At 41.1% G+C, this 23,586-nt stretch overlaps 1 protein-coding gene across 1 annotated transcript in view; it reads right to left on the bottom strand.

The window, feature by feature from the left end:
• Positions 1-2,763: 2,763 nt before the first annotated feature.
• LOC120942823 (uromodulin-like) overlaps positions 2,764-23,586 on the bottom strand; it is a 28,298-nt gene continuing 7,475 nt past the window's right edge. The window contains exons 2-8 of the mRNA XM_040355748.1: positions 21,693-21,719; positions 19,389-19,793; positions 13,797-13,910; positions 8,614-8,807; positions 4,736-5,016; positions 3,468-3,630; positions 2,764-3,384 (exon numbers count right to left, since the gene is read on the bottom strand). Of these exons, the coding sequence (XP_040211682.1) occupies positions 3,256-3,384; positions 3,468-3,630; positions 4,736-5,016; positions 8,614-8,807; positions 13,797-13,910; positions 19,389-19,793; positions 21,693-21,719 (1,313 nt within the window). The 3' untranslated portion in view covers positions 2,764-3,255. The remainder of the gene's footprint in view (positions 3,385-3,467; positions 3,631-4,735; positions 5,017-8,613; positions 8,808-13,796; positions 13,911-19,388; positions 19,794-21,692; positions 21,720-23,586) is intronic.

Here is a 23,586-nt window from a genome sequence, read left to right on the forward strand (position 1 = left end):
TTGTAAATGTTGTAGATGTTTTGAAGATGTTTTGTAGATGTTGTAAGTGTTTTGTAGATGCTGTAGATGTGTTGTAGATGTTGTAGATGTTTTGTAGATGTTGTAGGTGTTTTGTAGATGCTGTAGATGTTGTGTAGATGTTGTAGGTGCTGTAGATGCTGTAGATGTGTTGTAGATGTTGTAGATGTTTTGTAGATGTTGTAGGTGTTTTGTAGATGCTGTAGATGTTGTGTAGATGTTGTAGGTGCTGTAGATGCTGTAGATGTTTTGTAGATGTTTTGTAGATGTCGTAGGTGTTTTGTAGATGCTGTAGATGTGTTGTAGATGTTGTAGGTGTTTTGTAGATGCTGTAGATGTTTTGTAGATGTCGTAGGTGTTTTGTAGATGCTGTAGATGTGTTGTAGATGTTGTAGGTGTTTTGTAGATGCTGTAGATGTGTTGTAGATGTTGTAGGTGTTTTGTAGATGTTGTAGGTGTTTTGTAGATGCTGTAGATGTTTTGTAGATATTGTAGGTGTTTTGTAGATGTTGTGCATTTATTCAAAATTCAAATATACTGCATGGTATGTAAAGTAGAACATCTTATGATTGTAAAGGTTGGTGTCATGCAAGCATTATTTATGTAGCAAATGTTGTGTTCTTAAATGCATGTATACGTTTTTTTTTATATACAGTATATATATTTGTTTCAAAATAATGTAATTATAGTTCATATTTTAATTGTATTTATATACTGTAGAATTAAATAGTTTAATAGTTACATTGATCTGTTAGTAAATAATGCTGATATCACTTACATTCTTCTGCCTCTTCTTCTGATTTCTCTCCTTCTGGATTAATATCACCATTATCACAATTTTTTTTTATTTTAATTCAATTTTCAATTTTAATTTAATTAAACAATTAAAAGCATTTTTACTTTTTTGGAAAAAATAATACTAGAATTATCATTCATTTCTAAAATTAGGTTTGTAGTTTAAATATGATATATAAATCACCAATACACCCTACAGCGTATATTCAAATAATTCTGAGATGTTTCTTGTTGAATGCATTTATGTTTATATAACCAGCCATTTCTAGAATTTGGATTTGAATTTTCTTGAATTTTCTATATCTTGTGCATTGTAAATCACCAAAAAAACATACAATAGTGTTACCAAAGAATCCTGAGATGTTTCTTTTTGAATGCATTTATGTTTAGTACTTGGTGAGAAATTGCACATATTTGTAATAAAATATAATACTTATACAAATATAATGCATGTATTACTTACATTCCTCTTCCTCTTCTTCTGTCTTTTCTTAATAGTATAATTTATCAAAATAATCATCATCCATTATCATCACCATTATTACAACATTTGTATTCTAACTCAATGAACAGTTTTAATTTAAATAAAAAATTAAAAACATTTTAACTTTGTGGGAAAAATAAAACCAGAATTACCATGCATTTCTAAAATTAAGTTTGTAGTTTCTTAAATCGTATATATATATAAATCACAAATAAACCCTACAGTGTATATTCAAAGAATGCTCAGATGTTTCTTGTTGAATGCATTTATGTTTATGTAACCAGACATTTCTAAAATTTGGATTTGGATTTTCTTGAATTTTCTATACATTGTGCATTGTAAATCATTAAACCATACAGTGTTGCCAAAGAAGGATGAGATGGTTCTTTTTGAATGCATTTATGTTTAGTACTTGGAGAGAAATTGCACATATTTGTAATAAAATATAATACTTATACAAAGATAATGCAAACATTACTTACATTCCTCTTCCTCTTCTTCTCTTCTGCTTTTTCTTAATATCATTGTTTACAAAAATTATCGCCATCCTTTATCATTATCATCACCATTATGACCAAATTGTTATTCAAATTCAATGAACAATTTAAATTTAAATCAAAATCACTTTAACTTTTTTTTAAAAATCATACCAGAATTACCATGCACTACGTAACCAGACATGTTTAAATTTGGATTTGGATTTTCTTGAATTTTCTACACATTGTGCATTGTAAATCATCAATAAACCAATACAGTGTTGCCAAAGAATGCTGAGATGTTTCTTTTTGAATGCATTTATGTTTAGTATTTGGTAAGAAATTGCATATATTTGTAATAAAATATAATACTAAAAAAGATAATGCAAACATTACTTACGTTCCTCTTCCTCTTCTTCTCTTCTGCTTTTTCTTAAAGCGGAGGTTCACCCTAAAAACAATTTTCTAACATTACATTGTGCTCACTCTCGACATTGACAGTACGCTGATGTTTTTTTTTTCTTCTGTACATACCGTTGTATCGCTATTTTCCCCGCCGGCTTCCAGGTAGTGGGCGTTCATATGCACAGGCTAAGTGATTGACGTGATGACAAAAGCTTCCCCCCGGGTGCATAAGGCGCGTCACGAGTTGCCGAAAGAAGCCAAACGTTGGTGTGCAGGCGCCGTATAGCGCCAAATCGCAGTTCGGCTTCTTTCAGGAACTCGTGACGCACCTTATGCGCCGGGGGGAAGCTTTTGTCATCACGTCAATCACTTAGCCTGTGCATAGGAACGCCCACTACCGAGGGAGCCACTACCCAGAAGCCGGCGGGGAATATAGCGATACAACGGTATGTACGGCAAAAAAAAAAAACATCAGCATACTGTCAATGTCGAGAGTGAGCACAATGTAATGTTAGAAAATTGTTTTTAGGGTGAACCTCCGCTTTAATATCATTATTTTCAAAAATGATTACCATCCTTTATCATTATCATCACCATTATGACCATTTTGTGTTTATTCGAATTCGATGAACAATTTTAATTTAAAGGAAAATCAAAAACATTTTAACTTTTTGAAAAAAAAAATCATACCAGAAATACCATGCATTATGTAACCAGACATGTTTAAATTTGGATTTGGATTTTCTTGAATTTTCTATACATTGTGCATTGTAAATCATTAATAAACCAATACCGTGTTGCCAAAGAAGGCTGGGATGTTTCTCTTTGAATGCATTTATGTTTAGTACTTGGTAAAAAATTGCACATATTTGTAATACAAATTAAAAGTATTTTAACTTTTTGGGGGAAAAAAAATCATACCAGAATTACCATGCATTATGTAACCAGACATGTTTAAATTAGGATTTGGATTTTCTTGACATTGTAAATCATTAATAAACCAATGCCGTGTTGCCAAAGAATGCTGAGATGTTTCTTTTTGAATGCATTTATGTTTAGTACTTGGTGAGAAATTGCTCATATTTGTAATAAAATCGAATTCTTATAGAAAGATAAAATATTACCATCAGTATACAGAGCACCCAATGTTAAACTGGCGATGTCCGTGCTGCTGACCACTATTGTGGGGTTTGTTTGGGAACAATTCTGTAAATGATATAAAAGGGTAGATGTGTTAAGGGGACACACACACTTTTATGTATTTGTCAGAGTGTCAAAAGCCAACTTACCGGACTGCAAGTCCCCAATGTTGTATTACACAAGACTATCTGACAGTCTATAGAATATTTGCTGTAATTTCTAGCAAACTGAGTCATATTAAGAGAGAAACGTCCTTGCCGGGAGACTCCATTCTCTTCCACATGTAGCGTAGAGTCATTGAGAACAGGGCAGCTGTTGAAAGACAAAAATTACGATACCAACAGTCAGCAAAATACATCTATGTGCACCTACTTAAGGATCTGTAATTCTGATTTTAATTATATTCCTTTGATGGCAAAGCCAAACCAGGACTGTCCTAGTAGACCACACCACAGTTAAAGCACAACCTAACTCTGAAAAGGGAGATAGTTCCATTGAAACACTCTCCCTTCCCCAAGCAGAATAGCATTTATTATTTTTTCTTTGGCCCCACCTCTATGCCTCTGCCTAGGCTAGAATGTCTTGTCCCTGGTTCTGCTGCCTCCTGGGATACATCGATCCCAACTCCCAGAAGGTTGCAGGAGCAGGCACACAGAGTGGCTGAGGGGTGCAAGATCATCAATGGCTGCCAAGATGGTGATTCAGGAGCCTGAATATGTCAGAAAAACAGAAAACTGAGGGTGGGACAATGCTGAATTTGCTGTGTAGGTAAGTATGTGTTTTGAAGAGAATGCAGCAATCAGGCCTCGTACACACGACCGGGTTTCTCGGCAAAAAAACAGCAAGAAAACTGCTTCCCGTGAGTGTGTACGAGGCATTCAGGTTTCTCATCTGGAAATCTGGTCAGAATCTCGACGAGAAAAAAAGAGATCCTGCTCTCTTATTTCTCGTCGAGATTCTTGTCAGCCTGTTTCCCAACAAGAAACCCGAGAGTGTGTATACTTGCCTGTCGCCGTGGAAACCCGCGCATGTTCGAAATGACTTTGACGCATGCGCGGTAGAGTCCACGGCATAGGTAGGGTGAAGCAAGATGGCGGCGACAGCATCAAATGTTATGAGCGAATGCTCGTCATATGCGATGACGTCACTGTGTTCTGTGTTCTTACAGACAGAAGAACAGGAAGTGAGGATTTCTCAGAAGAAATAAAGACATTTAAAAGCAAAATGGAAGGATGAGGTAAGTGAAGGAGGACTGCACTAAGGTAAAGGAAGATATTTGGGGAAAACATGTTTTACCTTTACAACCCCTTTAATGGATGCTTATGCCAAGGAAAGAAACAAGGTTTTGAAGGCCATAGAATGGTAGCAAGATGTTACTTCAGAATTTATAGTTTGAGTTGGAGAAAAAGACTCTTACTAGTCACTGATGACGTTGTATCTCGCAGTATCTGTATAGGATGTAGTGGTCAGAAGGCAGCTCTTCATAAGCAGCACGGCTGAGGGAGAAGTCTCGTTTTTCACACTTATCCCAACATACAAAGGTACACTTGTATTTCTCCAGCCTCCTTGGTCCTCATAGAGAATGGTGTAACTAGAATCTTGGAAGATGCCCATTCTGGCCGCATATGATGAAGATCCTCCGAGTGTTAGATTACTTTCACTGCAAAACAGTATTATAGCATTAGACACTTCTGTCACCTTGATGGCAATAAGAACAGGACCATGACATTCTGTATATTTCAGACATCTGGTTAGGTAAAGTTCGGTAACATCACCATATAGTGTGTGAAAAATGTTGATCTAGCTAGACCCTTAGGTAGGTATTTTTTTCTAGATAGACATGCATACGCTTTATTGCAAGGCCACTCCAAGAGCACCATTGTGTTAGGTTTCCCTCTCCAACCTACAACATGTAACTAGGCTTCCCCTATCCACCAATGTAAAGGACACTTCACCACTGACCATCAGTATGAGAAATTCCCTATATAGGGACACCTCTCAACTTATCAACTTATCACCAATGTAATATGGCACTCTTTAACTGGTCTGATCACCAATGTAAAGAGGCACTTCTCCACTGACCACTGTGACGGGAAGGCTTGTGGAACCCAAAATTCAGTGGAAAGGTTGGGAAACTCTTGTTTCAGCTCCCCATGCACCTGGCACAGGGTGACTGAGAAAATATGTCTTGGATTACTTAACCGCTTAAGAACCACCCCACACCTTTTCATGCTGTCAGAATGGCACGGCTGGGCAAATGGGTGTACAGGAATGTCCCCTTTTTTCCCCTAATTTGCCACCGTGTGGGACAGTAACATTTGTCCACAATATCTCGCAGGATATAGATAAAGACTATTCTTGGTTTGTTTGATTCTGAACTCAACATGTTAGTTGAGAGAGCCGATCACTTTGGCCTCTGTACAATGTAGGAGACGGGCCGACTCCTGCTGGAGCTCCTGCTATTGTGTGAAGGTGTCTTGTGTTTATACTTATGATAATGTATAATATACTGGGTGAAGCTCGGTAACAATAAGTCTGACCTGTAGTGAAATCCTGATTTATCATAACAATGCCCAGGAGGGCACGGGGTCACCTCGGCTGCTATAAGGGATTAGTTAATTAGCTCATGTTAATTCTGTTTCTGGTTACAGGTGTGTTGTTAGAGTAATGTGAGCAGGAGGTAGGAACCTCCTCCTCAACTGTATATGAGACTTGTATTTTGGTTCTAATAAATAGTCCATGTTCAGCAATCAAACAAGTATTGTCTTGTTTGCTGTTGATAGTAGTTGGAATGTCTGATATCTATATCCAGACTGGGAGGAAGTGGTATATGACAAAAGCACTCAAGTGGAGTGTGGGACGTTTCGTTACAACCACCAACATAAGGGGCCCTTCTCCGCTGACCACCAATTTAAGGGAGCCCTTCTTCCAATGACCACCGATATAAGGGGGTCGTTCTTCTACTGACCACTAATGAAGGGGATAATTATCTACTGATAACCAATGTAAGGGGGGCTTTTCTGTATTGACTACCAATTATCTTACTGTCCACCAATGTAAGGTCTGTATCCTTCAATGTAAGAAGGTTCTTTTCCACTAAGTACCAATGTAAGGGGGCCCATTGGTACTAATCATCCATGTAAGGTGACACTTGTTCACTGAGTACCAATGTACAGTAAGAGGAGACTTTTTCACTGAACAACAAAAGTAAGTATCAACTGTTTACTAATATAAAAAGGAACATCTACACTGGCCATCTATGTAAGGAGCTCTTCCACGTTGATCACCAATTAAAAGGGGGGGGCTTTCTCCATTGACAGCCATTGTAAGGGGGCGCTTCTCTATTGACCAGCAATGTAAGGAGATACTTCTCCACTGATCATCAACCTAAGGGGGCACTTCTCCACTGACCAGCACTGTAAAGGGGGTCCTCTCCAATGATCAATAAAATGGGGGGATGGGGTAGTTTCTTGTAGGAACTAGCTGACTAGCTATTTACAAAAAAGTCCCCTCCCCAGAGATAGCAGCCCCACAATTTTAGTTAGACATACTCTACCTTACTCTCATCGTAGAGAACCACAGGACGTTCGCCATGCTTCTTGGGTAAGTACATGAGATATTTGTGGAAAACGTGCGTGAGGTGACTTTGGATGATAAATACACCACATTTGTGTATGTAAAATAGCTGCTATTTACCTGAAATAAAATATACAAAAAAATAATACATTCCCCTCAAAGGTTCAATGAAGTAGTTTTTATCTAAATTCATATAATTTAAAGTGATACTAAAGCTTTGAATATTAAAAAAACAAAAACAAACATGTCATACTTACCTCCACTGTGCAGCTCGTTTTGCACAGAGTGGCTCCGATCTTCGTCTTCTGGGGTACCTCGGCAGCTGTCTCAGCTCCTATCCGCTTCTGATAACCCCCTCTGGGAAGCGCTCTCCCAAGGGGGGTACCTTGTGGGCACGCTCCCGTGTGCTGTATTCGGCGTCCATAGCCGCTGACTACAGGACTCAGCTCGACCTTGTGTCATTGAAGATGATTGACAGCAGCGCAAGCCAATGGCTGCGCTGCTATCAATCTACAATGAATCTACAATTAATCCTTGGACTGCATTGCTCCCCATGCTGCTACAGCGCTCCAGGCAACAACTACTACTTTGGTGCTGTTACATCTACTGCAACAGAGGGCTATTGCTGGGGACAACCTTGAGGCCTTCCTTGCTGAACACCTTACACCACAGAATCCCTACTTCCTATACTGAAGCCTGCAAATGGATAAGTAGCCATTGTGTCACTTGTAGTTCTACAGGAAGATCTGCTGCTTATGTTCCATCTAATACAATTGCTGTTATTTATTAGGCTTTTTGCCTATCAACATACTGTTTGGGATATAGTGTTGTGCTTAAGGCTCATTGCTAAGGAATATATTAAAGAGACATTTACTTTCAAATTACGTCAGCTATAATTTCCTCTCATATGCAACTATTGTTACCTCAGCTATAATTGTCACTCTTATGCAATTAACTCCTATTTACTACATGTACTCTCAAGGTACCTGAGCTATATTGCCTCCTAGATGCAACAATTAGTTGTCGCTACAACTCCTATTTACTACGTGTACTGTCAAAGTACCTGAGTTAGAATTGCCTCTCATACGTAACTATTAGTTGTCTCAACAACGCCTATTTACTACGTGCTTGACATAAGTACTACCTGTTTATGGGCTTATGTTTATGTTATGATTAGATGTGAAGATGCTGTACTCCTAGCAGCCAATGTAATTAGTAAGGATAGAAAGTGGCCACAGCCTAGGCTCCTCCCAGGCCGCACCTCCTGACATGTTTCATTCTGTACATAGGGCTTAGTCGTAGAGGTCTACCAGTATGACTAAGCCCCATGGGTGGGGTGAAATGAGCCAGTGACCTGGGAGGAGCCTAGGCTGAGGCCACTTTCTATGCTTACTAATTGCATGGGCCGCATCTTTATCTCTAATCATATATATAATTTTTTTAATTAATTTTTTATATAGAAAAGTGAAGCTTTCCATTCTTTGTTATGTATTAAAGATCTGTGTCCCCACTAGAAAGATTTTTCCTCACTTTCTGCCCTAAAGACCTCCAAGATTTCATTGTTAGCTACATACCTATCAGCTAAGTTTCCTTCCTTTCTCTCTTGAAGTGTCTTCTCTAAAGTCCACTACGAGGTCAGAGAACATCCTCTACCGGTACCATACTTCTACTATAATACTTTTAAATGTTGTAGCTCTTTTATCTCTTCTTTATACTCACCATCAGCTCTGTTCCGCAGTAACCACTCCTGGGCAGTGTGGTGACAGTAATGTACCTTTTATCTCTTATTTGAATGACCCCGGTGCAGCTACTGTTCTTCAGATGTAATGATGAAGTATTGAATCCCAACAACTCAATGTAACATTTACTGTAAGAAACTGTAATTTGATTCATTCCACATTCAATATTGATATCTGGGGGGAAATAAACATAAATAAGTGTATAAACACAAAAAGGGGATATCATTTTTTCTTCAATCATCTGCCTATATACCCTCTATGGTGAATGAATGAAGGTGACTGGGTTACCTGTCTATGAATATTGGGGTTCCTGACTAGGGATGAGCCGAACACCCCCTGGTTCGGTTGGCAGCAGAACAGGCAAAAAAATAGTTTGAACACGCAAACACTGTTAAAGTCTATGGGACAGGAACATGAAAAATCAAAAGTGCTCATTTTAAAAGTTAATATGCAAGTTATTGTCATAAAAAGGGTTTGGGAACCTGGGTCCTGCCCCAGGGGACATGTATCAATGCAAAAAAAAAGTTTTAAAAATGGACGTTTTTTTGGGAGAAGTGAATTTAATAATGCTTAAAGTGAAACAATAAAAGTGAAACATTCCTTTAAATTACCTAGGGGATGTCTATAGTATGCCTGTAAAGTAGAGCATGTTTCCGTGTTTAGAACTGTCCCTCCACAAAATGTAATTTCTAAAGGAAAAAAAGTCATTTAAAATCACTCGCGGCTATAATGAATTGTCGGGTCCCGGCAATACAGATAAAAGTCATTGAAAAAAAAACAGCCGTCCATTACCAGGCCCTTTGGGTGTGGTATGAATATTAAGGGAAACCCCGAACCAAAATGAATAAAATTGCGTGGGGGTCCCCCCAAATTCCATACCAGGCCCTTCAGGTTCCACTCGAACGTCAGGCTCATCCCTATTCCTGACACTGATTGGAACTGAAGAACCCGCTTGGCTCAGCAATATTATATCATGACTTGGATATAAGAGAATCTTCAGAGAGAATGTTCAGTAAATTATCGTCAGACCCTCCTATGTTATCTGTGATTTGTTTTTGTTTTTGCTTGATTATCCTTTCATTATACACTTTCGTTTTCTGCTCATCACCTCACTCTGCACTTTTACAAGAACAAGAGCACACACCCAGGAAAATCCATTGTGGCAATTGATTCCTTCACCATAATCAGTCAGCTACTTTTGGACAGATTTGTTGATCAATAAATAACTGCATATTATATGTCATATGGTCAGAAGTTGAGTCAACAATTGCAACCTTTTTCAACTTGTACTATGCTGTGATGATCATATCAGATAATGCTTACACTTCAATCAACACACATATCTTTTAGATCACCGCCTCTTCCTAATTCTTCATTTACCTAAAGTCAGCACACGTGACTTGATAACTTCAGCCTTAAACAATCAAAGAAAGTTATTTTCTAGGCCATCAGCAGCCATCTGCCATTTTTTTAGTCCAAGTGGTTATTGTTTTATTGCAGGTGTGCCCAACCATTTGCAGAGCAATGCCCACTTAAGTGACTTTGTAACCAGTCATGGGCAACAATGAGCTGCAAAACGGACACAGACACAGCCCACTCTACTCTATGGGCCCTCTGATCCGATCAGATGGAAGGGGATGGATCCACTTCTATTTTACCAGATTGAATTGCAGGTAGGCGAGTGTATATGGAGACAAGTCTGTTTACCTCTGCCGCTCCATGGAGGTGAATGGAGGGAGGGTGCAATTGGGTCAGACCGACCATGTGAAAGGGGCCTAAGGCTGCTTTTACACTGATGGTCTGCAGTCTACCCACACGATGGGTGCAGCACAGTGCACCTGTGGCTTTCCTGCAGGTTAGTTGTGCTTTGCCATAGAATTCTATTATATCCTGCAGGTGGTGCACTTGTGTTTCTGTGTGGTTAAATTTACTAAAAGTGCACCAAACCCGCAGGTAATAACAGAAGTCTGTGGCACAGTACAGGTACCCCATAGGTGCACTTCACTACACCTGTGGACCAGCTTGAAAGCATCCCAGTAACCACTGCAGAACAGTTCAGGTATCGCTGGCTGTTGCTGTCCCAGGCAAAATTAATTTGCTATTACTCTGGTTCACGTGGCTCCTCTCTACAGTCACGTGCTTCCTCTATCACTGACTTCATTCACAACACTGATGCTCTGGAGTAGTGGGTCAGCAACCTGCGATCTGGGATTGCCAACCCACCATCCCAGAGCAGGAGGTCACAGGCCACATCAGAGGGCTCCATGGGCCACATGTGGCCCCCAGGCCACTGGTTGAGCACCCCTTTTTTAATGGAAAATATATGTGTTTTCATTTGGACGATCATACAGTGTTGCAAAATATTGACCTGTGGATTGGTAAGCTAAGTTTGCCAAAGGTTGACTGTTTGCTAGCTAGGTCTTTCAGCAGGGAAGATAACCATATTTCCCTATATAGTATTAATAACCTAAAGATCTGCTTGTGAATATGCCTGTAAAGGGTTTAATTTATCTAGGCAATGGTATTCACAATTTTTTTCTGGAAACCTGACTGTCACAGCTCTATGAGTTTGTTGGTCATCCCATTCCAAATTTGTGGCCGTTAATATGGAATTGGTCCTCTTATGTGGTTACAACTACCTCCATTGTTCTGGGAAGGCTTTCCACAAAATTTTGGGGGGGTGTCTGTTGGAATTTGTGGCCATTTGTAAGGTCAGGTACTGATCTTGGATGAGAAGATCTGCCTTCAAATCAGCATTCCAATTCATCCCAAAGGAATTCAGTCAAGGCTCTGTGCAGGACACTCAAGTTCCTCGACATCAAACTGGTCAAATCATGTTTTTACAGAACTGTTCCAAAATGGTTAACCCATGTCTTTATGGAGCTGGTCCAAACTGGTCAACCCATGTCTTTATGGAGCTGGTCCAAACTGGTCAACCCATGTCTTTATTGAACTGGTTCAATGTCTTTATGGAACTGGTCCAAACTGGTCAAACCATGTCTTTATGAAGCTGGCTTTGCACACAGGGGCACAGTCATGCTGGAAGAGTAAAAGGGTCTTCACCAAACTATTACCACACGGTTGGAATATGTCTTTGTATGATGTAGTATTAACATTCCGCTTCACTGGGGAAACCTGAACTCCATCATTTGTAGGGAAATCCACAGACCTTGGCCATATAGTAATCGTAATGGTCAGGTATCCATAATCTTTTTCCCCATTTAATGTAGCTAACATTAGTAGTTAGTCCCATTTCATTGGACTTATTCTGTAATAATGATGACATTTTGCAACTCATTCAAGTGGTTTTCCTGGCTAAAGAATACCACAATGTATCAGTAGTGAAACCTCTTCAACATTATAAGCCCAGTTGAATCTTACCACTATTAGCTATTGAGCAGGTAAGCAGGAAGTTGCATATGAATGATTTGAGGTCACAGACAACTTTAGCTCAGGTTGGGTGAAACATTATGGAGGGGTGGAACTAGGTGGGGTAATGGCATGCTTTGCTATTTTTTAATAACTTTGGTTGTAATATGACATTTTCCGTTTGCAACTTCATGCTTTTATGTTGAGTTCCTGGAGCATAGTTGCGTTCCCTTTGATAGGAACCCCAAGTTCTAGAGGAAATGTTTTTTCTTTCACAAAGATTGTATTAGGGTTTAATATAAAACGCACTATAATGTTAGTAGACTGGAGCCATCCATAGAAAAACAAAGACAAACATGTGAGGTTGAGGCAATAAAGCCTCCCGATAAAAGTTAGAAAAACTGAAGTTGAGTGGTCAGTTCAGGTTAATAAATACGTAACAGTACACAAAGGAATGTTTTGTGTGTTTTTTTTTTTTCCTGGCAGAAAAACACTGTTATGATGCGTACACACGATTGGAAATTCCGACAACAAATGTTCGATGAGAGCTTTTAGTCGGAAATTCCGACCGTGTTTTGGCCCCATCAGACATTTGCTGTCGGAATTTCCGACAACAAAAATTTGAGAGCTGGCTCTCAAATTTTCCGACAAGAAAAGTTCTTGTCGGAAATTCCGATCGTCTGTATGCAATTCCGGCGCACAAAAAAACACTGCCTATTGAATGTCATTGATCTCGGCTCGTCGTACGTCTTGTTCAGAATTTCAGACAAGATTTGTGTGACCGTGTGTATGCAACACAAGTTTGAGCCAACATTCTGTAGGAAAAAAAATCCTTGGTTTTCTTGTCGGAATTTCCGATTGTGTGAACGCGCCATTAAACTTGCAAAACAGACGTTTTTTTTTCTGCCTCTAAATTCTAAGCTTAAAGAAAATGCCTCTAAACTACCTGATGTGCATGGACACACAGGGGTTTATTTACTAAAACTGGAGAGTGCAAAATCTGGTGCAGCTCTGCATAGAAACCAATGAGCTTCCAGTTTTTTTTAAATCAAATCTTAATAAAAAAAAACTGAAGTTAGAAGCTGATTGGCTACCATGCACAACTGCTCCAGATTTTGCACTCTCCAGTTGTAGTAATTAACCCCATAGTATAACATTAGTTGCTTCTACAGGCAGAGGAAACCATAAGAGAACCAAGAGCTCAAGAACTGGACTTCTGACGTTGTCTGACGAATTTGTCAAAACAAAAAGACTCATAATGGTGAGTGCTCGGGATGGAAGAGTCTATAAAATAAATGGGGGGGGGATACTAGATTGAGGAAAAAAGAAAAGAAAGGGGTTGTTTTTTTTTGGGGGGGGGGAGATGAAGGGAAGGTTGGGAAGGAGGGTAGAAAGGCAAAGACAAGGGTTTGGGCTCTCCACCTTCCTTGGAGTCAAAATACGAAAGAATATTCTAGATAATAAAGGGGGGTTCGTAATTAGGGAGAATCCTCCATCAAACAGCTATATTCCACAGATTCCTAAAAATGAAGCCAGAAGATGTGTGTACATTTTTCAAGGGTGTCATGGGCTATGCGGATGGGTTCTTTCAGCTCTGCAACATTTGGTTTGCATTGGAACCAGTCAGTAAGCTTTGTGGCACTAGTGGATCCCCACAGAGTTGGATCTACGTGTGGACTTGGATTGGTGACATGTTGACTATCAGCTATTGGATTGTTAATTACCACAAAGAAAATTTGGAATAATATGGAAGCACCTCTACTATGATTCCACTTTGTGAACCTATCCCCTTACCTTTAGGCATGGCATCATACGTAGCAGTGGTGTCATTTAATGATGAGTTGCAATAACATCCTGATACTCCATTAACAATCCCGCTCTCTTCATCAGGAAAACATTGGTTGGGATCTAGGTAAAAATAAAATCACAAATTGCTAAATATTTTGTCTTTATGAATCTAAAATATCAATATTCTCACTTTAGTAATATTTACCTGCACAGTGGTCATTGTGACCATCAAAAATCTCATTGCGTTTGTAGACAAAAAATAAAAACTCTTCTGAACTTGTTTCAAATGACACAATGAAGGAGATAAAAACTGGAGGGTGCAAAATCTGGAGCAGCTATACATAGAAACCAATCAGCTTCCAGGTTTTATTTTCAAAGCTTAATTGAAGAAGCTGAAGATAGAAGCTGATTGGTTACCATGTACAGCTGCACCAGATCCTGAGTGTTCCAGTATTATCAAATCCCCCTCCCCTGTGCAGCTTGGCATAACCACAAGAGGTGCAACAGACAGTTTAGTCTTCCAAGGCAGGCTGGGCATTGTTTCGGTTACTACTCATATTCTTATTTCTTTTTATGTTGTACATATTAGGGTCAATATTTATGAGTCTATGGTTTTGATATGTTCTTTAATTCAGATCTGTCTATTGGCTTGATATCTTTTTTTTTTGTTTTTTTTATTAACCGCTTGCCGACTGCCTCACGCACTTATATGTCGGCAGAATGGCACGGGCAGGCAAAGCAACGTATATTTACATTGCTTTAAATCTGCTCGCGCCTGCCGCGGTCTCCGTGACCCCTGCCCGTGGGACCCGCAGACTCGATGTCCGCCGGTGTCCTGCTATTGGGTCATGGAACGGCAGAACGGGGGGATGCCTTTTGTAATCCAGGCATCTCCCTGTTCTGCCTAGTGACACAACACTGATCGTCTGCTCCCTGTCATCGGGAGCAGCGATCAGTGACGTGTCAGGCCCCGTACACACGGCCGAGGAACTCGACGTGCCAAACACATCGAGTTCCTCGGCGAGTTCAGCCCTGAAGCCGCCGAGAAGCTCGGCGGGCTAAGTTCTCCCATAGAACAACGAGAAAATAGAGAACATGTTCTCTATTTTCTCGACGAGTTCCTCGGCGGCTCCATCGGGCCGAAAGTGTACACACGACAGAGTTTCTCGGCAGAATCCGGCTCTGACCGAGTTTCTCGCTGAATTCTGCCGAGAAACTCTGTCGTGTGTACGGGGCCTCACAGTAAGCCACAACCCTGAGGCCTTGTACACACGAGGAGACATGTCCGATGAAAACGGTCCGTTTTCATCGGACATGTCTGCTGGGAGCTTTTGGTCTGATGTGTGTACACACCATCAGACCAAAATCCCTGCGGACAGAGAACGCGGTGACGTAGAAGACACCGACGTTCTCTAACATGGAAGTTCAATGCTTCCACGCATGCGTCAAATTAATTTGACGCATGCGTGGGATTTTGGGCCGCTGGTTATACGTCATAACCAGCGGACATGTCCGATGAGTCGTACTAACCATCGGACATGTCCGACGGACAGGTTTTTCAGCGTACAAGTTTCTAAGCATGCTAAGAAACTTTTGTCCGCTGGAAACCTGTCCGCTAGGCGAAGAAACCTGTTCGCTAGGCTGTACACACGGTCGGACATGTCCGCGGAAATTGGTCCGCGGACCAGTTTCAGCGGACATGTTCGGTCGTGTGTACGGGGCCTAACAGTTAGAATCACTCCCTAGGACACACTTAACCCCTTCCCCGCCCCCTACTGGTTAACCCCTTCCCTGCCAGTCACATTTACACAGTATTCAGTGAATTTTAATAGCACTGATCTCTGTATAAATGTGAATGGTCCCAAAAATGTGTCCGATGTGTCCGCCGTAATGTCACAGTTACGATAAAAATCGCTGATTGCCGCCATTACTAGTGAAATCTTTTTTATAATAAAAATGCCATAAAACTATCCCCTATTTTGTAAACGCTATAACTTTTGCGCAAACCAATCAATAAATGCTTATTGTGATTTTTTTTACCAAAAATATGTAGAAGAATACGTATTGGCCTAAACTGAGGAAAAAAAAATGCTTTTTAAAAAAAAAAAAAATAAGGATATTTATTATAGCAAAAAGTAAAAAGTATTGTTTTTTTTTTTTCAAAATTGTCGCTCTATTTTTGTTTATAGCGCAAAAAATAAAAACTGCAGAGGTGATCAAATACCACCAAAAAAAAGCTCTATTTGTGGGGAAAAATTACGTCAATTTTTTTTGGGACCACGTAGCACGACGTCAGCGCAATTGTCAGTTAAAGCGACGCAGTGCCGAATCGCCAAAAGTGGCCCGATCCTTTGGCCAGCCAAATGGTCTGGGGCTTAAGTGGTTATTATACACACGCTTTTTAAAATGTTTTTCTCCCACTTTACTTTTCTCTTTTTGAAGTCACAGAAACCATGTTTTCCCATCAGAGGTGAGAGAATTCCTCTGAATGAGACTTCCAGAGGTGACACTATAATGATGAAGGGCTGTGACCCCAAAATGCGTAAGTGATGAAGCACAAGTATACAGGGACAAGAAAGAGTGCAAGGCCGGTGCTGTCTATGATTCATGATGACCTTCTTTGCATGTTTGTCTATATATGAACATTTTTTGGGAGTCAGGTGAAGGGACCGGATGGCAGATCACCACCATATTTTCCTTTTTTTTGGTCATCAGAAATATGTGTGCCCTACATAATTCTCTGTTGCATTAGTATATTTAAAGGTTTTTTTTCAGCATCAATATTTTTATTATTTTATAAAGAAATAAATAAATATATATATTTCTAAGATACAAGATACTTTTTTTTTTTCACTATCTAGTGAAAAAAAATGGAAAAAGTATCTTAGAAATATATATATATTTATTTATAAAATAATAATAAAAACAAAAAATGATATAAATATATGATATATAATTTGGTTTTATTATTTTCACTTTCTGTATATTTAAATTTTTTACCGTACATATTTTCTATTTTTCTCTTTTACGCAATTTTTCACTTTTTTATATTTTCAATTAATATGCAAATTTTTCAGCTTTATAGTAAATTAGTGGGGTTTATTCCTCCCTGTTTTTTAGATGTGATTAAATATAGGGTACAATTTTTATCTTATCATCACACAGAGGTAGCACATAGGATGGACTCTATGCCGGATATACTGATGTAGGGATGCTCCGGTGCTTTTCCTGCTCGTTTACATATAAGGTTTAGCCTGAAACGCCCCAGAAGGAGCCTTGTTCCCAGTAGACGCCTGTTACAGGAAATGCGTCGGGTGGAGCCGCATCTGTGATATCATCACACTTGGGCCAGCTGGCGAGGAGCTGGCGAGGACTGCGGCGGAATTTGCAGTCTGTTCCGCTGATTTTAAGCTTCTGTTGTGTAATTGCTATACCTTTTTTAATAAATTGTGGTTTTAAGATACTACACTACTATGAAGCCTCTTCTGTCTTTCATATATGCCTGAGCATAATTGAGATTCAGCATATGTACCCCTCAGGTAAAGCCAGCCGATTCCCTGGGGTGACAACAGTATTTAGACCGGATATGAAGGATTTTTTTCCCAAGGTGATACAATCTGTGGACTTAGAGAACCAGTGAGGGTAAGAGATCTGGAGTGAGTGAGATCTCTAAAAATCGAGACCATATATTTCTGGTAAGAGGCGTGATTTCATTTGAGGGTGGCACCTCTTTGAACCAGTGGCGGATGGTGCTCAATATTTTGGGTGGGCATCAAACAAACCTGCTCCCCTCACTAGCACCGCCTCCAACACCCCCCCTTAACCGATTGCCGACCGCTGCATGACTATTTGACCGGCAGAATGGCAGGGCTGCGCATATGGACGTACCTGAACGTCCCCTTTAATTTGTGGCATTGCGCACGCGCTGCGAGCTCCGTGAGTGTGACCGTGGGTCCCGCGGTGACCGGGGCCCACAATCGTGTCATGGAGCTGCAGAACAGGGAGATGCCTATGTAAAGAAGGCATTTCCCTGTTCTGCCTAGTGACAGGACAGTGATCTACTGCTGCCTCTCATTGGGAGCAGTGATCACTGTTGTGTCACTCATAGCCCAGCCCCACACACAGTTAGAATCACAGCAACCCAAAGATTATTATTTGATTAATTCATTGGGTTTATTCTTATGCCGTGTACACACGATCGTTTTTCGTCATGAAAAAGAAACATTGTTTTTCAGCATGTCCAAAAAACGACGTTTTTCCAACTTCATCGTTAAAAACGATGTTGTCCACACACCATAGTTTTTTAAAAATGATGAACAAAGCGTGGTGACGTACAACACGTACGATGGCACTCTAAAGGGGAAGTTCTTTGGGCTGCTTTAGCTGATTCCTTGCTAGTAAAAGACGATTCGCGCTTTTCTGTCTGTTACAGCGTGATGAATGTGTTTACTCCATTACGAACGGTAGTTTTACCAGAACGAGCGCTCCCGTCTCATAACTTGCTTCTGAGCATGCGCAGGTTTAAAACGTCGTTTTAGCAGACACACGATCATTTTTTACAACACGAAAAATGACATTTTTTAAAACGACATTAAAAAATGCAGCATGTTCGAATCTTTTTTTTTTGTTGTTTATCAGAAGCTGAAAAACAATGTGAAGCCCACACACGATTGTTTTAAATGACGTTTTTAAAAACGTTGATTTTTTTCATGCCGAAAAATGATCGTGTGTACGTGGCATTAGAATTTGAGATTCATTAATTGGTAGTGCGGGAGTTATTCACCAATACAAATGCAAAACACTGAGGTGAAGTATAATTGCAGAGGAGGACCTAAATACCCTCCCAGCATCAGGTGGAGACTGATTACTGTGATCTGCTGGCCGTTGTGCGTCACCTGCTGGTGGATAGCCTAACTGCAACCCTCTGCTGTGGGAAGCACAGTGCCACCAGCAGGTGATCCAGGCCCTGACAATGGGTGTTATAAATAAATTATCTGCCCAGGGTATCAAATACTCGAGGTATGCCACATTCCCTTTTACTTTATTTCAAACTTTCTTCAACTTATTGATTACGAGTTGTAGATTTAATAACTTTTAGCGGGGGGGGGGGGGGGGGTTTCTATGGCATCAAATTAATTCAAGGGCTCCTCTGAGGTAAAAAGGCCGTCCTAAACCTTCCAGAAAATAGAAGCCTGACAGAACTCTTCCAGGATCTATCCACAAAGAAGTAAAATGCTGGGCATAAAGAGCAGTGGCTTGCCTACATTTACCGTATTTATCAGCGTATAACCCGCACAGGCATATAACATGCACCTTTTATCTTAAGAGGGAATTTTAAGGAAAAAAAATTTCCACAGCCCCCTGCATATAGCACGCAGGCACAGTTTACCCCCCTATTTTCAGGGTAAAAAAGTGAGTGTTATACGCCAATAAATACATTTAGTTACACTAAAGCCAAGAATAACACTGAAGTGAAAACTCAGTTGATCTTGATTTTCTACCCCCAGATATTCTGCAACCTGGAGGACTTTAAATCTTAGTAGGTATAATGACTCTTTTTTTGTTTTTTAAATGAGGAACAGGAAATGAGTCACTTACCTGTACAATATGACAACTGGCAAAAGGGCCCTGGAGTTGTGAATAATTTGTACACATAGTATCCCTGGGGACACGCCTTGACCTGGATGGTTGATGTCCAGTAGCAGCAACTTCCACTATAACTGGCACAAGCCGTGCGATTCACGATGCCGTCTGTAATGACCGGATGTGTTCCATTCATCCACACTGGATAGTTTGTATTACATCTATTTATGGGTACACAGGATTCCGGAATACGAACACCTCCACTGCCAACAAACTGATACCATCCGTTCTTGTTATAATCACAGTTCAGGGTGGAGGATACTGTGTTGTTTACACTTCTCCAGGGCTCATTGAGAACACTGCGGGTCACACAAGGATCAGAGCAGGAAGAGGAGCCAAGGGAATTGGTACACTCAGATCCTAGGTCACAAAAAAAAAAAACAATAATCAGATTGGAACCTGTACAGTAATACTGCTTACTGATTGGTTGCTAGAGGTTAAAGCACATCATCTCCTCACTGCAGGGGGGCATGATATACATATAATTGACGCCTTTATTTACATATCAATGCTGCCGGCCACAGCTATTTACATATGAATGTCAGTTATTTACATGTAAACACAGGGTCTGCAGGTGAGTCATCTGTATACAACAATAGGGCAGAGCTGGGCAGCATTAGTACCAGCACTCCACACTGAGATATCGGGACGAAGGGGCAAGGGAATTTAAACTGGTATAGTTGGCAAGTAGTCTTAAGAAGTTTCAAACTGTGACAAAAAAGCCGCCCCCCTCCCCCCACGAAAATGGCACCCGCGCCCTCTTCCCGTCTCCCGCACGCAGGGCCACTATCAGGGTAGTACTGCTTAGGAGTGCAGTGGCTCGTGCCGAGTGCAAAGGGGGCCAGAAAGCAGCTTAAATATGAGCCATCAAGCTGCCTCCCCCTACAGCCGTGATTCTGCTGTGGCCAATCATGGGGAGGGCAACAGCAGGCAGAAAGCTGGGTGGCAGTGCGGCAAATCCAATTAGAGACACTCTCTCTTCTACCTTCGGCTTACAGAAAGGGGAGGGGGCGGCGGGGGAGATACAGACAGCCCGCGGCTCTCCTCTCTCTGTCACGGTGCCACTGCCAAGTTCTCTGGCAAATAGAGCAGCGGCGACGTGACAGGGAGAGGAGAGCTGCGGGCTGTCTGTATCTCCCCCGCCGCCCCCTCCCCTTTCTGTAAGCCGAAGGTAGAAGAGAGAGATAGAGTTGAGCGGACACCTGGATGTTCTGGTTCGGGTCCGAACCCGAACTTCGAACCCCATTGTAGTCAATGGGACACGGACTTTTAGAAAAAAAAATGCGCGGAGGTCCCCGCAAATTCAATAACCAGACCCTTTAGGTCTGGTATGGATATTCAGGGGAACCCCGCCGTCAATTTAAAACAAAAATGACGTGCGGTTCCCCCTAAATATCCATAACCAGACCCTTCAGGTCTGGTATGGATATTCAGGGGAACCCCGCCGTCAATTTAAAACAAAAATGACGTGCGGTTCCCCCTAAATATCCATAACCAGACCCGTTATCCGAGCACGTTGACCTGGCCGGCCGCAGAAAAGAGGGGGGGACAGAGTGCGGCCCCCCCTCTCCTGAACCGCACCAGGCCACATGCCCTCAACATGGGGAGGATGTCCCCATGTTGATGGGGACAAGGGTCTCATCCCCACAACTCTTGCCCGGTGGTTGTGGGGGTATGCGGGTGGGAGGTTTATCAGAATCTGGAAGACCCCTTTAACAAAGGGGACCCCCAGATCCTGACCCCCCCTGTGTGAAATGGTAATGGGGTACACTGTACCCCTACCATTTCACGAAGGAAGTGTAAAGTATTGTAAAAAAACACACTGACACCATTGAATAAAGTCGTTTATTAAAAAAAAAAAAAAAAACTCCAGCGGTGAGAAATCCACTCGTTCCCGGCTTCCTGCGTTGTCCTGATCCTGCGACTTCTGCGGGTGAACTCCAGCGATGAGAAGATCCTGCGTCGGGTGATCTCCGCTCCAGCGCTGAGAAGATCCATCTATCCGGCGCAGCAGCACAGCCCAGCGAATGACGCGCTGCAGCTGTGACATTACTTATATAGAGGAGGCAGGGCCACCCGTCACGTGACCCCGCCCCCTCTGACGTACCCTCTGCTACGTCACTGGGGAAGCCCAGGAAGAGGGAAGCCGTGCTTACCCAGTAAGAGATCAACCCATTAAAAAAATTAGATATTAAAGTCACCTATCTGACACATTCCTTAGTTTTTCTATAACACGAGATAGTAATATTTAACACTTACCTGTGGTTGTAGAGCTGTTGGTGGTCTCTGTGAAAGGAAAGAAGGGATCATTCATATAAAAGTGGAATTAATTAAAGGCTACAATGTATCGTTGTGAATACTAAGAACATGACAGGGAATATGAAAATGTCTCTCAAGAGGAGAGGGAAATACAAAATGACAGCAATCATTACATAAACACATAAATATTGAGGATTCAAAGTAATATACTAGACATAGAAAGTAGGATTAGGTATGTAATAAAAACAAGCCCCTGATCTAAGTATAACGAGTTACAATAACTCAGGTTATCAGGAGTGCTATACAGGCATACCCCGCTTTAAGTACACTCACTTTACATACCCTCGCGAGTAAGGACATACCCGCGAGTGTATGTAAAGTGCCTTACAAGTACTGTACGGACATTTTGCAGCCGCAGTAGAAGGAGCTGAAGCTCCGAGAGCATACCCCACCCTGTTCCAGTGTGCCTTTGACACCCCCACTACAGCCCCTGAGACCTCAACTACAGCTCTCGACACCCCCACTACAGTCCCTGACCCCCCACTACACCCTAGAAGTGAAAAAGGGTATTGTTTCACTTTAAGTACATTTTCGTTTTACATACATGCTCTGGTCCCGTTGTGTACTTAAAAGTGGGGTATGCCTGTATTAAGGCATTCCTATATTTTTAATCTCTGAATGATGAGGGCCAATGTATAACAGTGTGTATGAAGAAGAAGGGTGATATAAGGCTGAGGGATATAATGGGAGGGAAAAAAAAGAGAAGGGGTAGGTAAGAGAAGATATTTGAGAATTGAGGGGGAGGGGGTAGGTTGAAGAAGAATTTAGTAAGCATCGGAAGATAAAGGGGAAGTAGGGCAATATGAGGGGGGGTGGAGCAAAAACTGCTATTTATGATCATCGATAATCTAAGATATATAGGTTTGGTGACACTTAGAAAGTGCAGCAGAGGTGATATCAGGTATATTGATTGGAGTTGGGGACATTGGACGAGAAGAATGAGTGTAGAGGTTCTCCATCTTACAGGTATCGGGATCAGAAGAAAATAATAGTCAATTAGCATCTGACGGTAAGGTTAAGATTGTAGGGTACCAACAGGCCCAGGTTCGGGTGAATTTGGGTTGTCTTTTACGATGGTTAAAAGTTCCACTATGTCTGTCATTTGCGTATGAAACGGTACTAGTCTCTGAGTGTTGGTGGTGTAGAGGTCCTCCAATTTGTAGGGGTTACAACGTCTTGCAGAATTTACATGGTGTAGGGCTAAAAACTTATGGTATGTAGCTGTTGGAAGGAACGAGTGGTGCAGTAGATATTGTGCAGGGGTGAAGTTAAGTGTGTATATAGTCATTTTTGTAATTGTTTCATGAACTTCCTTTCAAAACAGTTGCAAATGTGTAGCAACGATTGAGGATCTGAACCACAACTCCAGCATAGATGCAAGTTTGTAGGTGAGAATTTGTGAAGTTGGGTGGGTGTCCTGTACCATTCTGTTAGTATTTTATAGCTCGTTTCTTGTGTTGTCACATTAATTGAGCCTTTATGAGTGTTTACTCTTTCCCAATTCTCATCATTAAAGGAACACTAAAGGTTCGTTTTTTATTAGATCAGTTGATTGCTTTAAGCTAGAGCATTTAAATATCACTTACCTCGTTTTTCCTTTTGACCTCCAAAATACAGTAATCCAGGTTTGAAAATGCCATTTCCTGTTTCTCCTCTTCTTGCTTTCCACCGGCATCTGAGCTGTTTTGCATGGTGGAAAGCAGAATGTGCTCACCCCCTCCCTATGACTACAGCCCTGCGTGAAGATGCTCTCTTATCCCTCACAGGCATGAAGGCTAAGCCTAATGGGAACTGTAGTTCCCATTAGGCCGTGATGTAGCAAGAATGAATGTGC

This window comes from Rana temporaria, chromosome 6 (assembly GCF_905171775.1).
Source record: "Rana temporaria chromosome 6, aRanTem1.1, whole genome shotgun sequence".
In the NCBI taxonomy this organism is placed as follows: Eukaryota; Metazoa; Chordata; class Amphibia; order Anura; family Ranidae; genus Rana; species Rana temporaria.